Source organism: Tachyglossus aculeatus, chromosome 2 (assembly GCF_015852505.1).
Source record: "Tachyglossus aculeatus isolate mTacAcu1 chromosome 2, mTacAcu1.pri, whole genome shotgun sequence".
Lineage (NCBI taxonomy): Eukaryota > Metazoa > Chordata > Mammalia > Monotremata > Tachyglossidae > Tachyglossus > Tachyglossus aculeatus.
Window position 1 is genome coordinate 136,750,495 of NC_052067.1, and position 18,945 is coordinate 136,769,439.

The 18,945-nt window shown below is 47.2% G+C and overlaps 1 protein-coding gene across 1 annotated transcript; it reads left to right on the plus strand.

The window, feature by feature from the left end:
- The first annotated feature begins 7,252 nt into the window (after positions 1 to 7,252).
- LOC119943387 (olfactory receptor 52D1-like) lies at positions 7,253 to 8,203 on the plus strand. Its single transcript, XM_038764343.1, has one exon. The coding sequence runs from the start codon at positions 7,253 to 7,255 to the stop codon at positions 8,201 to 8,203; it is 951 nt and encodes a 316-aa protein (XP_038620271.1).
- The last annotated feature ends 10,742 nt before the right edge of the window (positions 8,204 to 18,945 follow it).

An 18,945-nucleotide genomic window follows, 5' to 3' on the forward strand; every position in this document is an offset into this window, starting at 1 on the left:
TTTCCTTTTTGTATGGTATTTCTTAAGCACTTACTATGTGCCAGGCATTATTCTAAGTGCTGAGGTAGATACAAGGTAATCAGGTTGGACACAGTCCCTGACACACATGGGGCTCACAGTCTTAATCCCATTTTACAGATAGGGTAACTGAGGCACAGAGAAGTGAAGTAACTTCATTCATTCATTCAGTTGTATGCACTGTACTAAGACAGAGCACTGTACTAAGTGCTTGGAAAGTGAAATACAGCAACAAAGAGAGACATTCGCTGTCCACAAAGGGCTCACAGTCTAGACAGGAGGAAGTCGACATCAAAACTGGCCAAGGTCCAACAGCAGGTTCTTGGCAGAGTTAGGATTAGAACCCATGTCCTTTTGACTAACAGGTCCATGCCTTATTCATTAGGCCATGCTACCTCCATGCCTGCCCCAGGGGCCTGGACAACTAGACATCTGATAGAGTGACAAAGGACATTTGGGGGTTCCCCCAGCTTCTCTGCCACCCCATGGAGCTCCAGATTCTGGGCACCAGAGAGAGAAAGAACATTCACCAGCCGGCCTCCCAGGAAGCTTCTCCATACGACCCTGGGTCAAAACACTCCAGCCTTTTCCACTTCAGTGGGACAGAGGTGAGTTGACCTGCAGGCCTTTGCCGAAGGCTCAGCACTTGCCCGGCCCCTGTGGGTCTGAGAGAGCAACAGGAATCACTGAGGTTGCTGCCTTTTAAGGCGAGTGGATTTTGAAACTTCTTGGCAAGTTTCCTTTTCTGGAGAAATGCTTTCAATTGGCATTCCATTTACTGGAATGATCAGCCGAGTAGGAGAGCCAAGGTTGAGGGGAGTGTTGAGGGAACCTGGGAGATGAGATGGCCGAGTGCCAAGTGTGGGGAATGGGGGCAGAAAAGTTATGAGCTGGTAAGATGAGTGGGAAGGGTAGGGTTGGTGGGGGTCAGAGGTGGAGAGAAGGAAGAATGTCGTGAGCAGTGGGCTTCATCCAACACTGAAGTGAAAATTACTGTGATATCGGGCACCTGACTGGGTTAAGTAGGGGACAGATGCTGGAGTGCAGCTCAGGCCGGGGGCAGCCGAGGTGATTAGGAAAGAAGAACTAGAGCTGGGATGAGGGATGTCAAGAAATGGGGCATTGAGAGATTGGGCAGTGCTCTGCTGGGGCTGGGCCTTGGGTGCTTGGCCCCTGAAGCGGGCAAGGAAGTGGAGGCCACATTCCCCACCCTGGAACTGCCCAGTGGCCTAGGAAGAGACTGCCCACCCACCCTGGCCCAGAGCTGTGGGACGGTGGCCAGAAGAATCCTGTGGATGCTGGATTCAGTCCCCACAGCCCCCATGCACGGGCCACAGAACAAAACACACCTGGAGGAGGGTCCAGCACCGGGTGGTTGGGCTGAGCCACTATGCGCCCCCGCTGGCAGATGAGCAGGTGGTCCGGGTATGATGTGCCCCCTCGGGTGGGCATGAGTGCTCCCCACGGCCTCTTCCCTCCTCCTCCCCACAACACACAACTACCAACTCCAGGTTTAGTAAAGTGGCTGTGGGAAGGAGGCAAATCCTGAAAATGGAAGAACATGGTCCAGGTCTACTGTCACCTGCTGGATCTCCCATTTTGAAGCAGCATAGCTTAGTGGCTAGAACATGGGTCTGGGAGTCAGAAGGACCTGGGTTCTAATCCCACCTCCTCCACTTTGCTGTGTGACCTTGGGCAAGTCACTTCACTTCCTTGGGCCTCACTTACCTCATCTGAAAAATAGGGATGAAGAGTATGAGCCTCGTGTGGAACAGGGACTGTGTCCAACCTGAGTAGCTTGTATTTACCCCTGCGCTTAGACCAATGCTTAACACATAGTAAACACTTAATAAGTACCATTATTATTATCATTATTATTATTATTATCTCAGTCAACTCTCACCCCTGACCCTCCCACATCCCTCCACACAAGCTACTCTTCCCCTTCTCAGACCAAGCCCGGCCCCCTCTATGGTCCCATCATCTTCAGCTGGAGGCCAGGCTCGGTCTGTCTGTGCCAGGGACATATGGAAACAACAAGACTCTCTTGGATCCCGTGATAGAGAGAGGACAAAGTCAGAGTTCTTGGCCTGGGGGTGGCACCTGTTCCCCACCTACCTGGGTTTTCCCTGCCCAGGGTGGCCCTGCCCAGTGCTGATCAACTTCTGGCTCAGGATGGCCACTCCAGTCCTGGGATGAAATTCCAATTCTGGGCTGAACTTTATGGGATACCTCAGGCATAAACTGAACTTTGTGGATTTGCTTCATAAAATGGGGTGGGGTCCCCATCCCCAGTCAGACACCCGTCTTTCATTGGGTTGGGCACGTCTTCCACGAAGGGGTGGAACTCATATGGGTGAGAGTAGTGGTGGGTGCTGCTGGGAACTCCAATTCCAGATATTCTGGGTGTGTGGGGATACTGGAGAGTGCCAGAGGGTGGGACAACCCTTTTACAGGCTCCAGAGGGGACTCAAGGAGACTCACCCACTTTCTCACTCTGAGGAATCCAGAGTACCAACACAAACCAATGCCAGCTTTCCTTTGCCAGCTCTCCCCTGCTTGCCCCAGGAGGGCTCAGATTCTACTTGGTGAAGCTCAGCAATTGCCATTTGTGTGGGCAGAGTTAAAGGTCACGTGAGAAAACAATGAGGAGAAAGTATGATTAGTAGATATCCCTTTTCTTGGGCTCACCATCAAGGCCCCAAAAGATAATTTCTCAGGAGCCCAGCTTCAATGCTAACAGTGATACATTGATTATGAGTTTACATGGTGCAGCACACTGTACTCAGCACTAGGTAATGTTTCAGGAACATTGATTGGGACACTATTCCTGATCCACAGATAATCCAGAGCCTGGAGGGGGAAGATTAGAGCACAGATACCATGAGCCGAGTTCAAAGACCACATTTCCTCGGTAGTCCCTCCCCTTCCCCACCCCATTCCAGTCCACCAGTATCATCTGCCGCCATGAGGTTTGTGTTCTCCTTTCATCGAGACTACAGAGGAAGGCAGTTGATCCATTCTTGATGACTCAGTTTCTCACTACCAAGATGTTTGCCTCATCACCCAGGAATGCTGGGGAAGGTTGTCAGCATAGAGTTGGGGACATGCCCCCTGGGCCAGGAAGGTACCACCAGGGAACCAGGGACTCCCGGGGAACTGGTAGAGTTGTAGGTGACTCCACACACTCCTTCCGATCTCCCTGGGCTCGCCAAACAAGTCTCCTGACACCAAGCTTTCCAATGCTTTATTCCACCTCCAGCTCTGGGGTTGAGCCAGCAAGCTCAGGGGCCTGGATGACTGCATATCTCTCCTGGAAGTGGGGGCTGGCTTGGTGGTCCCTGGATGGAGGATTCAGGTGATGTCTCAAGAAAACTTTCCAATGCTGGGATTCTTTGAGGCCTGCAGGAGACAGAGGGCAGGCCAAGGACAGTTGTGCAGCCCTGGGCCTCTTTGGTGTTTCACTCCCAGGAGTTCCCTTTATAAATCTGGGACTCTGCCACCCTCTTCAGCCTGGCAGGGGTGGCAGAGCTTGACCAAAGTCCCTGGGAAAGAGTCTGAAGGAAATTAGAGGACAAGAGAAATCCACCAACAGCCAGGTATGAACTTGATTTTTAAATGACAAGGGGGTCTCTTTCTCCCACCAACTGGACAGTGGTCATTGCCATCGGTTAGACCACCCTCAGGAAACCAGGAGGGAGGGATAGGGCTGAGGGACAGGGAGAATGGAGTTGGGAATCTGCCTGCCCAGTGTTGTCCCTGCTGAGGACACATTGGCAGATGTGACCCCCTGCTCCCAGCTCTGGTGATGGGCTTCCATTTGTTCTACCTCAGTAAAGACATCCATCGTCATCATCATCATCATCAATCGTATTTATTGAGTGCTTACTGTGTGCAGAGCACTGTACTAAGTGCTTGGGAAGTACAAATTGGCAACACATAGAGACAGTCCCTACCCAACAGTGGGCTCACAGTCTAAAAGGGGGAGACAAAACCAAAAATACTAACAAAATAAAATAAATAGAATAGATATGTACAAGTAAAATAAATAAATAAATAGAGTAATAAATATGTACAAACATATATGCATATATACACGAGGATGGGAGATCAGAGAGAAGGCTGATGCAGTAGTCTAGACGGGATAGGATGAGACCTTGAACAAACAGGGTAGCAGTTTGGATGGAGAGGAAAGGGCGGATCTTGGCAATGTTGCGGAGCTGAGACCGGCAGGTTTTGGTGACAGCTTGGATGTGAGGGGTGAATGAGAGAGCCGAGTCGAGGATGACACCAAGGTTGCGGGCTTGTGAGACGGGAAGGATCGTAGTGCCGTCAACAGAGATGGGAAAGTCAGGGAGAGGGCAGGGTTTGGGAGGGAAGACAAGGAGTTCAGTCTTGGACATGTTGAGCTTTAGGTGGAGGGCAGACATCTAGATGGCGATGTCCTGAAGACAGGAGGAGATGCGAGCCTGGAGGGAGGGGGAGAGAGCAGGGGCAGAGATCAATCAATCAATCAATCAATCATATTTATTGAGCGCTTACTGTGTTCAGAACACTGTACTAAGCCGTTGGGAAGTACAGAGATGACTTTACAGGTGGTATGAGATCAGCTGAGAGAAAGTGGGGAGTGAGGGAGTTGAGTTCAGGGGAGAGAAGGGTGTTGAGGGTATCAATTTATGTGGCAAGAGAAGTTTGTTTGGGATTGGAGACAAAATGGGGCATGATAACTTTGGAATACTTGAAGGGGTCCAAAGATCAGAGGTTTCTGTAGGGGAACAGGAAAGATTTGCAGGGGTAGAGTGTGTGGGAGAGAAAGGAGGTGAGGAAGTTGAGGTTGGATTAGGGGGATTTCAGATTTGGTGAGGGTAGAGATTGTACAGTGACTAGAGATGATGAGATAAAGTGATTGTCCAAGTTGATGAGTGGGTGAGGTGAAGTGGAGCAGGAGGTCAGTGGTGTTGAGAAGCAATAGAAAGCGGTTAGCAAAGCAGTCAACAGGAACATCCACATTGACAGTGAAGTCCCCAGGGATTAGTGTAGGGATGGAGAAAGAGGAGGAATGTGAGAAAGGGATAAAAATGGTTTAGAAATTTAGAAGAGGGTCTGGGGGGTGGTAGATGACTGTGACTAGTAATTGGAGTTGGTGGTAGAGTCAGATGTTATAGGCTTCAAAGGAAGGGAAAGAGAGGGATGGGGAATGGTGCAAATGCAGTAATGGGGAACAAGAAGGAAGACAATGCCACCCCCTTTCCCAGTGAATCTTAGGAGTATAGCACTGCTCCTTCCTTTAAAGAATCTTTACCTCCAACCCCATCACTTCACACCTTGTTAAGACCCTTAACCCCTCCTTTCTTACCTTCCTGGCTGTCATTCCCAAAGTTTCCTTCCCCACTGTTTTCGAATGTGCCCATATATCATCTACCCTTAAACAAACCTCCCTTGGCTCCACAGCTCCCCCAAATCATAACTCCATCTCCCTCCTACCATTCCTTTCCAAACTCCTCAAGCAAGTTGTTGATACCTCCACTTCCTTGCCTCTAATTCTCTCTTTGACCCCCTTCTAATTGGCTTCCTCCTGCTTCACTCCACAGACACTCCTTCTCAAAGGTCACCAATGACCTTCTTCTTGCCAAATCTGATACCCTCTGTTCCATCCTAATCCTAGACTTTACACTGCATTCGATACTCTGGTCCACTACCTTCTCATGGAAACATTATCTCACCTTAGCTTCACTATCCTTGTCAATCAATCAATCATATTTGTTCAGTGCTTACTGTATACAGAGCACTGCACTAAGCGCTTGGGAAAGTACAATACAACAAAACAGTGACATTCTCTGCCTACAACGAGCTCACAGTCCTCTCCTGGTTCTCCTACCTCTCTGTCTATGCCTACATTTTTTTCGTGAGCTCCTCCTTTGCCTCCAACCCTCTAACTGTGGGGGTCCCTCAGGTTCAGTTCTGGGTCCCCTTGGGGGTCCCTCAGGTTCAGTTCTGGGTCCCCTTCTATTCTCCATCTATACCCACTAACCTGGAGTACTCATTAGCTCCCATCAACTACCATCTCCACATGGATGATTCCCAAATCCTGTCAATTCTACTGTGACATTTCAAGAATCCTCCCCTTCCTCTCCATCAAACTGCTATCTTGCTGATCCAATTCTTATCATATTCTGCCTTGACTACTGCATCTTCCCCTTCACTGATATCCCTGCTTCCAGTCTCTACCCTCTCTAGTCCATGCTTCACTCTGCTGCCAGATCATTTTTCTGAAAAAAGACCAGTCCATATTTTGACCCTCAAAAATCTCCAATGGTTTCCCATCCATTTCTGCAGAAACACCTTACCATAGACTTGAAGGCTCTCAATTACCTCTTCCCCTTCTACCTCACCTACTGATTCCCTACCACAAGTCAACCCCCACACTTCACTCCTTTAACACCAACCTACTGACCGTACTTAGATTTCATCTTTCTCATCACCTACCCCTTGCTTTCATCCTTTCTCTGGCATGGAAGTTATAATGATGATGATGATATTTGTTAAGTGTTTAATATGGGCTTTTCTCATCACCTACCCTTTGCCTACATCCTTTCTCTGGCCTGGAAGTTATAATGATGATGATGATGATAAAAATATTTAAGTGCTTAATATGGGCCAAGCACTGTACTAAGTGCTGGGGTAGATACAAGACAATTAAGTCACAAATGGGACTCACTGTCTAAGAAGGAGGGAGAACAAGTATCGAACCTCCATTTTGCAGATGAAGGAACTGAAACTTAGAGAAGTTAAGTGACTTGCCCAAGTTCAAACAGCACATAAGCAGCAGAGCCAAGATTAGAACTCATGTCCTCTGACTCTCATGTCCATACTGTTTCCACTAGGCCATGCTACTTCCCTCCCCCTCTCTTATGTGTCACCTATGGAACTTGGGTCTGTATCCCTTAAGCTCTTTGATTTTTACCCTCCCCCACACTGACAGCACTTATGTTCATAAAAATCTACAATTTATTTTAATGTCTGTCTCTCCCTCTAGTCTGTAAGATCCTTGTGGGCAGGGATCATGTCTATCTATTCTATTGTATCATATTCCCCCAAGTGCTTAGTACAGTGCTTTGTATGAAGTAGGAGGTCATGAAGTACCACTAATTGAATGATTAAAATGGAATTTGTGTGCTTCACCAGGCAGGTGACATCAGGTTCCTGCTGTCCAGCCAGCCCTCTCAGGATGATCATGTCCCTTTCCAATAGCAGTGATGCCCTTCTGGATACGTTCTTCCTGGTAGGCATCCCTGGGCTAGAAGCTGTGCATATCTGGATCTCCATCCCATTCTGCTTCATGTACTTTGCTGCCCTGCTTGGGGACTCCACCCTCATTGCCATCATCATCATTGAGCACAGCCTCCACAAGCCCATGTACATCTTCCTCTCTGTGCTCTCTGCCACTGATCTCGCCCTCAGCTCCACCACGGTGCCCAAGATGCTTCAGATCCTGTGGTTTGGGGACGGGAGCATCTCCTTCGGTGGCTGCCTGACCCAGATGTTCTTCATCCACACCGTCTTTGCCCTGGAGTCCTTCATTCTCCTGGCCATGGCCTTTGATCGCTACATGGCCATTTGCCACCCGCTGCGTTATGCTTCAGTTCTGATGCCCCAGGCCATTGGGAAGACTGGCATCATGGACATCATCCGCAGCGTGGCCATCGTGTCCCCATTGATCTTCCTTCTCAAGTGTCTGCCATACTGCGGCCACCGGCTTATCCCCCACACATACTGCGAGCACATGGGCATCGCCAGGCTGGCCTGCAGCGACATCACTGTGAACATCGTGTATGGCCTGACCGTTGTCCTCCTCGCCATGGGACTGGACGCTGTGCTCATTTCTGTATCGTATGTGCAGATCCTCTGCACTGTCTTCAGGCTCCCTTCCCACGAGGCCCGGCGTAAAGCCCTCAACACCTGCGGCTCCCACCTCTGCGTCATCCTCATCTTCTACATCCCGGCCTTCTTCTCTTTCCTGACCCACCGCTTCGGGCACCATATCCCTCACCACGTTCACATATTCCTGGCCAACCTTTACGTGCTGGTCCCACCTATGCTGAACCCCATTGTCTACGGGGTGAACACCAAGGAGATCCGTAAGCAGGTTCTGAAGATATTCCTCCTTAAGAGGGGAGAGTTCTGAGGAGTCTGGGTCATTGGAGGGGTCAGAGTTCAACCCCAACACTCTGGTCAGCTCCTGGTGAGGGTCACCAGCTTTTCCTTCTGTGGGGTGACTGGGGGCAGGAAGTCTTTAGGGGGTGAGATCTTGATATTCTAAATAGTATTTCTTAAGGGCTCACTATGTGCCAGGTGCTCTACAAAGTGCTGACCTAGGTACAAAATAGTCAGGTTGGACACAGTCCATGTCTCACTTAAGATCCACAGTCTTAATCCCCATTTTACAGATGAGATAACTGAAGCACAGAGAAGTGAAGTGACTTGCTCAAGATCACACAGCAGACAAGTGGTGGAATCAAGATTAGAACCTAGGTCCTCAGACTCCCATGCCTGTGCCCTTTCCATGAGGATTCGCTGCTTCTCTTCTCGGCCTCCGTCTCCTTCCCCTCCTCACATCATACCTAGCGTTGTGACTTATACCCATTGGGATGGATCCCCTCCCCTTCCCCTTATCCTTGACTATTTGCTGGGGCTTAGTGAGGGGCTCTGTGCTCTGCTCCAACCTTACAGAACTGCACAGACACTTCTGCAACTCTGCAGAGACTGATGTAAAATTCAGGTTCTCCAGGACTTTCCTGGACACTAAAGAGATTGGCTGTAAATTGTACCAACCCATTTAATCAGTACAAATTAAAGTAGCCCTTTTTGTTTTTCAGATCTGTTTATTGTTCTGACCATACTGCTGCAGGTAGGACATGTTACATTTCCTCACCCTCCCACTTCCTCGTGTTTACCATTCTCATTCTTCTAGACTGCAAGCTCACTGTGGGCAGAGAACATGCCTACCAAATCTGTTGTACTCTCCCAAGCACTTAGTACAGTGCTCTGCACCCAGTAAGTGCTCCAAAAATATGATAGATCGGTTGGACCCAACGAAGGCTGTTCTTTTATCAATCAATCATTCAATCAATTAGTGGCATTGCTGGGTAGAATATGCCATACAAAGCTTCTGGGAGAAAACAGTAGAGTTGGTAGACATGATCCCTGCCCACAAAGAGCTTACGGCCTACTGTATCGCTACTCGGAGAAGCAGCGTGGATCAGTGGAAAGAGCACGGGCTTGGGAGTCAGAGTTCTAATCCCGGCTCCACCACTTGTCAGCTGTGTGACTTTGGGCAAGTCACTTAACTCCTCTGAGCCTGTTACCCCATCTGTAAAATGGGGATTAACACTGTGAGCCCCATGTGGGACAACCTGGTTACCTTGTATCCCCCCCAGTGCTTAGAACAGTGCTTGGCACATAGTAAGTGCTTAACAAATGCCATCATCATCATTATTATTATTACTCCATTGCTGAGCTCATTCAGATCAACGCTCCACTGGGGCTCACTCATTTGGTCACCAAATACTCTTTGAATATTCATTCATGCATTCAATCATATTTATTGAGCGCTTACTGCATGCAGAGCACTGTACTAAGCACTTGGGATGTAGAAATCGGCAACATATAAAGATGGTCCCTACCCAACAATGGGGTCACAGTCTAGAAGATGTTGGGTGGAGGGATCTGCAACAGGAATCTTCTTAAAAAATGCTTTCTACTGGCCTTCTCTGCTGTCAATCAATCTATATTGTGCCTAGGATGTGCAGAGCACTGAACTAAGGAGGTGTGCAGAACTATATACTCAGCACTTGGGAGAGTACAATAGAGGTAAAGTACAGGATCCTTTGCCCTCAGGGAGCTTAAAATCTAATAGGTAAGAAAGACACATATTGTTTTTCCTCCAGACTGTAAGCTCTTTGTGGACAAGGAACATGTCTACCAGTTCTGTTTTGTACTCTCCCAAGAGCTTAAAACATGCACACAGTAAATGCTTAATCAGTCTGGCTGATTGATTGATTTATTGATTTTCAGTTAAGATCCAGCAGGCATAGGGAAAACTGGATAAGTGAATAAATGAATGAACAGTAGAGGAAGTAAATCGATATGTACTTTCATGCTATGGGTGACTGCAAAGACGTAAGTGCTGCAGTGGCTGTTGGAGCTGAGGAGGGGGAATTTAACCGGGGAATGCCTCCTCTCTGAGTCAACTGCCTCTCCACTCCTTGGAGGCTGCCCCATCTCTGTCTCACCATTAGAGGACATTTAGGTGCCCTGAGCAAGTCTGGACAGATAGGACACGGATATCAACCACTAAAGGGCACACAGCTTTTAAGCTTTTCTTTTAGCATTACTATCAGTGATACTTATTGAGCACTTAATGTGGGGAGAGCACTGCATTAAGTGTTCGGGAGAGTACAATATAATGATAAGCAGACACATTCCCTGCCCACAATGAGCTTACAGTCTAGAGGGGGGAGACAGACATCAATATTAAAAAATAAGTTACAGGTATGAACATAAATGCTGAGGGGTGGAGAGGGGGATTAAAGAAAGGGAGCGAGTCAGGGTGATACAGAAGGGAGTGGGAGAAGAGGAAAGGAGGGCTTAGTCAGGGAAGGCATCTTAGAGATGTGCCTTCAGTAAGGCATATATCATTGAAATCCACACTCTTCTAGGGCCAGGGGTCCCGTCTCTGACTGCCAGAGTGTAAAAGTTAAAAAGCCAAGCTCTCAGTACAGTGCTTTGCACACAGTCAGGGAAGCAGATTTTAGCAACCACTCATTCTGTAGCTTGAATCTCATCCAACCTGCTTCCAGCCAGAAGAGAAGAGCGCAAGCATCAGAAAGAGAAGCTGCTTGGCCTAGCAGAAAGAGCACAGACCTGGGAGTCAGAGGACCTGGGTTCTAATCCAGCTCTGCCAATTGCTTGCTGTGTGACCTTGGGCAAGCCACTTAACTTCTCTGGGCCCCAGTTTCCCCAACTGTGAAATGGGGATTTTACAGTTAAGCACTATTCTCCCTCCTACTTAGACCTGAGCCTCATGGGGGACAGGGACAGTGTCTGATCTAATTAACTTGTTCCTACCCCAATGCTTAGAGCAGTGTTCGACACATAATAAGAGCTTGACAAGCAAAAAGGAAATCTGAACTCAGAGGGAAACTCTGTTTAGTGCATTTCTGGCCCTGGGTCTGCCCAGATGCTCAAGTGTCAGTCTGGCTGTTTTCCAGTGTCTGACAATTTGTGGTGTAGTTTTTACATTAATTATAATATTGTCTACCAAGTCAGTCAGTCAATGATATTTATTGAGTGCTTACAGTGTTCAGAGCATTATACTAAGTGCTTGGGAGAATACAAGAGAGTTGGTAGGCCTGTTCCTTTCCCATAAGGATCTTACAGCTACAGGGAGAGACAGACATTACTATGAAGAAATAATTTCTAGATATGTTACAGAAGTGTTGTGGACCTGAGGGTGGACCAAATACCAAATGCCCAAAGTGCTCAGATCGAAGTGCATGATGCAAAAGGGAGAGGAAGTGGGCAGGGGGAGGGAGAAGAGAGGGGAGAGGGCTTAATCAGGGAAGGTCTCTTGAAGTATTGTAATAGGCCACTCTGAGTTGGTTCACAAGCTTCCAATTTCATAATTGTTAGGTGAATAGTGCATATCTCCTCTAGAATGAAAGCTCTTTATGGGAAGGGAACATGACTATGAACTCTGTTATATTGTACTCTCTCAAGTGCTGTGCCCACAGTAAATGCACAATAAATATGAATGATTGGTTGGAGATGTGTCTATCTACTCCAGTTATCTGTGGAGAAGAAAATAGAATTGGCTCAAGGCCTCAACATTGTTTGAAGGATGAGGAGGATTGCAAAACAAAGATCCAGGTACCTCCCACAGATAACCAAATTACCCCTTGTAGAGGGTTGTTTGGGAGCTAACTACCAAATAGCTCCAGGATAGTAATTCCTTGCCACTGAAGTGTCTCACTGGAAAGTGGCTTAAGTGGTGTGAACTAGATTCTTAGGAACAGATTTTTTAAAATGATATTTGTTAAGTGTTTATTATGACCCAGGCTCTGTTCTAAGTGGTGGGATACACAAGGTAATCAGGTTGGACACAGGCCGGGTGTCCCAAATGGGGCTCACAGTCTTAATCCCCATTTTACAGATGAGGTAACTGAGTCACAGGGAAGCTAAGTGACTTGCCCAAGGTCACAAAGCAGACCAGTGGCAGAGCTGGGACTAGAACCCAATCAATCAATCAATCAATCGTATTTATTGAGCGCTTACTATGTGCAGAGCACTGTACTAAGCGCTTGGGAAGTACAAATTGGCATCACATAGAGACAGTCCCTACCCAACAGTGGGCTCACAGTCTAAAAGGGGGAGACAGAGAACAGAACCAAACATACCAACAAAATAAAATAAGTAGGATAGAAATGTACAAGTAAAATAAATAAATAAATAAATAAATAGAGTAATAAATATGTACAACCATATATACATATATACAGGTGCTGTGGGGAAGGGAAGGAGGTAAGACGGGGGGAGGGAGAGGGGGACGAGGGGAGAGGAAAGAAGGGGCTCAGTCTGGGAAGGCCTCCTGGAGGAGGTGAGCTCTCAGCAGGGCCTTGAAGGGAGGAAGAGAGCTAGCTTGGCGGATGGGCAGAGGGAGGGCATTCCAGGCCCGGGGGATGACGTGGGCCGGGGGTCGATGGCGGGACAGGCGAGAGCGAGGTACGGTGAGGAGATTAGCGGCAGAGGAGCGGAGGGTGCGGGCTGGGCAGTAGAAGGAGAGAAGGGAGGTGAGGTAGGAGGGGGCGAGGTGATGGACAGCCTTGAAGCCCAGGGTGAGGAGTTTCTGCTTGATGCGCAGATTGATCGGTAGCCATTGGAGGTTTTTGAGGAGGGGAGTAATATGTCCAGAGCGTTTCTGGACAAAGATAATCCGGGCAGCAGCATGAAGTATGGATTGAAGTGGAGAGAGACACGAGGATGGGAGATCAGAGAGAAGGCTGGTGCAGTAGTCCAGACGGGATAGGATGAGAGCTTGAATGAGCAGGGTAGCAGTTTGGATGGAGAGGAAAGGGCGGATCTTGGCAATGTTGCGGAGCTGAGACCGGCAGGTTTTGGTGACGGCTTGGATGTGAGGGGTGAATGAGAGAGCGGAGTCGAGGATGACACCGAGGTTGCGGGCTTGTGAGACGGGAAGGATGGTAGTGCCGTCAACAGAGATGGGAAAGTTAGGGAGAGGACAAGGTTTGGGAGGGAAGACAAGGAGCTCAGTCTTCGACATGTTGAGCTTTAGGTGGCGGGCGGACATCCAGATGGAGATGTCCTGAAGGCAGGAGGAGATGCGAGCCTGGAGGGAGGGGGAGAGAGCAGGGGCAGAGATGTAGATCTGGGTGTCATCAGCGTAGAGATGATAGTTGAAGCCGTGGGAGCGAATGAGGTCACCAAGGGAGTGAGTGTAGATTGAGAACAGAAGGGGACCAAGCACTGAACCTTGGGGAACCCCCACAGTAAGAGGATGGGAGGGGGAGGAGGAGCCTGCAAAAGAGACTGAGAAAGAACGACCGGAGAGATAAGAGGAGAACCAGGAGAGGACGGAGTCTGTGAAGCCAAGGTCAGATAGCGTGTTGAGGAGAAGGGGGTGGTCCACAGTGTCAAAGGCAGCTGAGAGGTCGAGGAGGATTAGGACAGAGTATGAGCCGTTGGATTTGGCAAGCAGGAGGTCATTGGTGACCTTTGAGAGCGCAGTTTCCGTGGAATGAAGGGGACGGAAGCCAGACTGGAGGGGGTCGAGGAGAGAGTTGTTGTTGAGGAATTCTAGGCAGCGCGTGTAGACAACTCGTTCAAGGAGTTTGGAAAGGAATGGTAGGAGGGATATGGGACGATAACTAGAAGGTGAGGTTCCCTTCAGAACCCAGGCTCTTCTGACTGTCACACCCGTGCTCTATCCACTAAGCAATACTGTTCTTCACCTTAATAGTAGTGGAATTTATTAATCAATAAATCAAACAATCAGTGGTATTTATTGAGCCCTCTCTAGGTGCTGAACATTGTACTAAGCTTTTGGGAGAGTACAATAAACTCTGATAGACACAGTCACCACTCACAAGGAGTGTATAATCTAGAGGAGTAGTTTATCATCTAATTTTGTTAAGCACTTACTATGTGTCAAGAGCCATAGAAGGTACAGGATATTTAGATCAGACACAGTGCTTGTCCCACATAGGGCTCACAGACTGAGGGGGATAGTGAATGGATATTTAAACCCAGTTTTACAGATGACAAAACTGAGACCCTGAGAAGATAAGTGACTGGCCTAAAATTACCAGCAGACAAGTGGTAGAGCCAGGATCAGAACCTGGGCATCTGGACTCCTGGTCCCAGACTTTTCTCAACAGGTGACATGCTTCCCTACCCTAGGCTTAATGAAATGTTGACAGTAAAATCAATAAATCAATGGTATTTTATGAGCACTTACTGTATACAGAGCATTATCATGCCACTCTCATAACAATTTCCTTTCGGCATCCCCCCCCCCCCCCATCCTTCCCACCCCTCACTGTTAACACTGTTTTCCTGGAACCAGATAGCTGTTTTCCTGGAACCAGATAGCTTATCTAGTAGTACCGGTAGCAATGGAGTGAACGTGATATTTGGAATCTGTCAAAAAAGCAGAAAAAAGGAAGCAGAATGGAGATAATTTTTTTCATCAGAAATTAATAGCCAGGTGTGGACAGCTGGGCAAATGGCCTTTTAAGAGTTGGAAAATTGCTCAGATTGTTAGCCCCTCATCTACCCATCAGGAGGAGGCCCCATTCAGCAAACCACAGCAGCAGAAAGTACACAAACACAATGAAAACAACGGAATGGCGCCTCCAAATGATAACTCAGAAAACCCTCTGAGGTCAGACCTTAGTGATTGATTCCACATGGAAAACAGAGTTTGTTTTCTCCCCTAAGCACCCAATTCCACACAGTTGTTCAAATATGTCCATCCTCTCTTTCACCTTAATCCTTGGTGAAGAGGATTAGATGTGCTAGTGTAGACAAGAGAAGCTCCATGTCCTTTGGAAAGAGCTCCACATGGGTTCTGATTCTGGTTCTGAAATATATTGGCTGTGTAACAAATAACTTAATAAGAATATTCATTGATTCATTCATTCAATTGTATTTATTGGGCACTTACTGTGTGCAAAGCACTGTACTAAGTGCTTGGGAAGTACAAATCAGCAACATATAGAGACAGTCCCTACCCAAAAATGGGCTCACAGTCTAGAAAGGAGAGACAGACAACAAAACAAAGCAAATAAACAGGTGTCAATACCATCAGAATAAATAGAATTATAGCCATATGCATATCATTAATAAAATAGAGTAATAAATACGTACAAATATATGTAAGTGCTGTGGGGACGGGAAGGGGGTAAGACGGGGGGCAATGAGGAACGGAAGAGGAGGAGAGGAAAAGGGGGGCTCATTCTGGGAAGGCCTCCTGCAGGAGGTGAGCTCTCAGTAGGGCTTTGAAGGGAGGAAGAGAGCTAGTTTGGTGGCTGTGTGGAGGGAGGGCATTCCAGGCCAGAGGTAGGATGTGCACCAGGGGTCGACGGCGGGACAGGCGAGAATGAGGCACAGTGAGGAGGTTAGTGGCAGAGGAGCAGAGTGTGTGGGCTGGGCTTTAGAAGGAGAGAAGGGAGGTGAGGTCAGGAGGGGATGAGGTGATGGAAAGCCTTGAAGCTGAGAGTGAGAAGTTTTTGCTGGCTTCGAAGATTGATAGGCAACCACTGGAGATTTTTGAGGAGGTGAGTGACAGGCCTAGAGCGTTTCTGTACAAAGATAATTCGGGCAGCAGAGTGAAGTATAGACTGCAGCAGAGAGAGACAGGAGGATGGGAGATCAGAAAGGAAGCTGATGCAGTAATCCAGTCACGATAGAATGAGAGATTGAATCAGCAAGGTAGCAGTTTGGATGGAGAGGAAAGGGTGGATCTTGGATGTTGTGGAGGTGAGATCGGCAGGTTTTGGTGATGGACTGAATGTGTGGGGTGAATGAGAGAGCAGAGTCAAGGATGCCACCAAAGTTGCGGGATTGTGAGACAGGAAGTATGGTAGTGGCGTCCACAGTGATGGGAAAGTCAGGGAGAGAAAAGGGTTTGGTAGGGAAGATAAGGAGCTCAGTCTTGGACTGAATAGCAATTTTCCATTCGAATAATCTCTTTCCCTAAATGTCAGCCTCTTGAATGCCAGTCCAGCTGTAGCCTGGTGTTTGTCTGACTTCTTTATGGTGATGGTTTATGGTTTTACGATGTCCATTCACTAGTTATTTCTTCAACCATTTTTTATAGTATTGGTTAAGCACTTACTATGTGCCAGGCACTGTACAAAGCACTGGGGTAGATGAAAGATAATCAGGTTGGACACAGTCTTTGTCCCAAATGGGCCTGCCTTGCTCCCTTTAGTCGTCGCCCCCTCCCAGCCCCACAGCACTTTTCTGTACGTATCTGTACAAATCTGTACATATCTGTAATTTATTTATATTAACATCTGTCTCCCCTTCTAGACTGCAAGTTCGTTGTGGGCAGGAAATGTGTATGCTTATTGTAATATTGTAATATTGTATTCTCCCAGTGCTTAGTAGAGTGATCTGCACACAGCGAGTTATCAATAAATATCACTAAAGGAATGATTGAATTAAATTTAATCCCCATTTTACAGACGAGGTAACTGAGACCCAGAGAAGTTAAATGACTTGCCCAAGGTCACACGGGAGACATGAGGCAGAGCTGGGACTAGAACCTAGGTTCCCTGACCTCCAAACCCATGATCTTTCCATGGGACCCTGCTGCTTCTCCAACCATTGGCTTGCCTGAGGTCAATAACCTGCTTAACTTTGTAGGGAAGAGAGAGAGAAGTTAACTTTGCTTTCAGGAAATGTGTCCCTTGATTGTTTTGTACTTCACTTAGTACATCGCATTGCTCAAGAAATGCTATTAGTCCTACTGCAAACACTAAATAAATTCCTCTGGGTACTGGCCACTCTCCTTCTCTATAATCTCACACTTCTTCCAGCCCCCAGCTCATCTTTACTTGGATATCTTGTGAATTTCTCCAACTTAACAAAATAAAATATAACAAAACAAAATTCATCTTCCAACGTGAACTTCCCTCCCTGCCGACATTCCCATCACAGAAAATACTACCATCCTCTCTGTCTCAGGAGCCTGCAACCTTAGCATTACCTTTAACTCATTTTTCTTCTTCTACCCATCTATTTAGTGTGTCATCACATCCTGTCAGTTCATTGCTTTGAACAGTGCTTGGCACATAGTAAGTGCTTAACAAATACTATCATTATTATCACTCTACCTTCACGATATCTCTAGAAGCCACCCCTTCCATTCCCCAAAACTGCTACCATGCTGGTCCAAGCACTTCTCATATCCCTTTTCAACCATCACATCAGTCTCCTTGCTGACCTACTTGCCTCCAGCCTTGCCCCGTCCAGTCCAACATCATTCTGCTGCTTGATTCATTTTTCTAAAACAATCTTTTAGTCCATACCTCCCCAGTCCTCAAGGACCTCCAGATGTCCATCCGTCTCCACATTGAACAGAAACTCCTTACCAATGGCTTTAAGACAGTCCTTCAATCAGTTTGCTCTCCTACCTAACCTCACTCCTCTCCCACTATGACACCTTACTCACATCTCTCTCCTCTAGCAACAACCTACTCACTGTCTCAATCATATTTTTCTCACCACTAGTCCCTTGCTCATACCCGCCCTTCTACCTGGAACTCCCTCCCCTTTATATTTGATAGACTGACACTCTCCCCATCTTCCAAGTTCTTCTGAAATCACACCTTCTGCAGGAAACCTTCCCTGACTAATATGTCATCTCTCCACCCTATTATCTCTCCCTTCTGCATCACCTATGTACTTGAGTCCATACCCACAAAGCATTTAGGCACTCACCCCACTCCCACAGCACTTATGCACTTATCCTTTTAGGAAGCATTGTGGATTGGTGTAAAGAGCCCAGCCTTGGGAGTCAGTGGTCATGGGTTCTAATCCTGCTTCTGTCACTTATCAGCTGGGTGACTTGGAGCAAGTCACTTAACTTCTCCGTACCTCAGTTACCTCATCTGGAAAATGGGGATTAAGACTGTGAGCCCCAAGTGGGACAACTTGATTACCTTGTATCTTCCCCAGTGCTTAGAACAGTGCTTGGCACATAATAAGTACTTAACAAATACCATAATCATCATCCTTTGACTTGGTTGCCTCTCCTATTTTTATGTCTGTCTCCCTACTAGCAGAGGGCAGGTACCGTATTTACTTAGACTCTGAGCCTCATGAGGAACAGGGACTGTCCAACCTAATAAACTTGTTAGAACAGTGCTTGACAATTAATGTGTTTAACAAATAACTATTATTATTATTACTTACTTAATTGTACTTTCCCAAGCACTCAATAACTACAATAAATCCACACCGTAAGCACTTAATAAATATGATTGATTGCTTGATTGAGCAGAGGACCTCTTCTGGATGAAGTAGGGGTTGGGGTTTGGGAAAGGAGAGCTGATGGTTCTAGGACTCACACCTCTCCTCTTTACTAGCTGGTTGGCTCCTCTCACATTTTTTTATAAATGTGCTTCCTAGTCCAAAAACTTTGAAATGACCTGTCTGGCCTCAATTAACCGAATATGTCAGGCAGATGTGTCAGGTGAAACATTAACCTAATATGCTGGTCAGTGCTTAGACCAGTGCTGAGTGCTTAGAACAGTGCTTGACACATAGTAAGTGCTTAACAAATACCATCAAAAAAAATTTGCATTGTTCAGAAGCTAGAGGATTTTTGTTTTAGAAATCAAT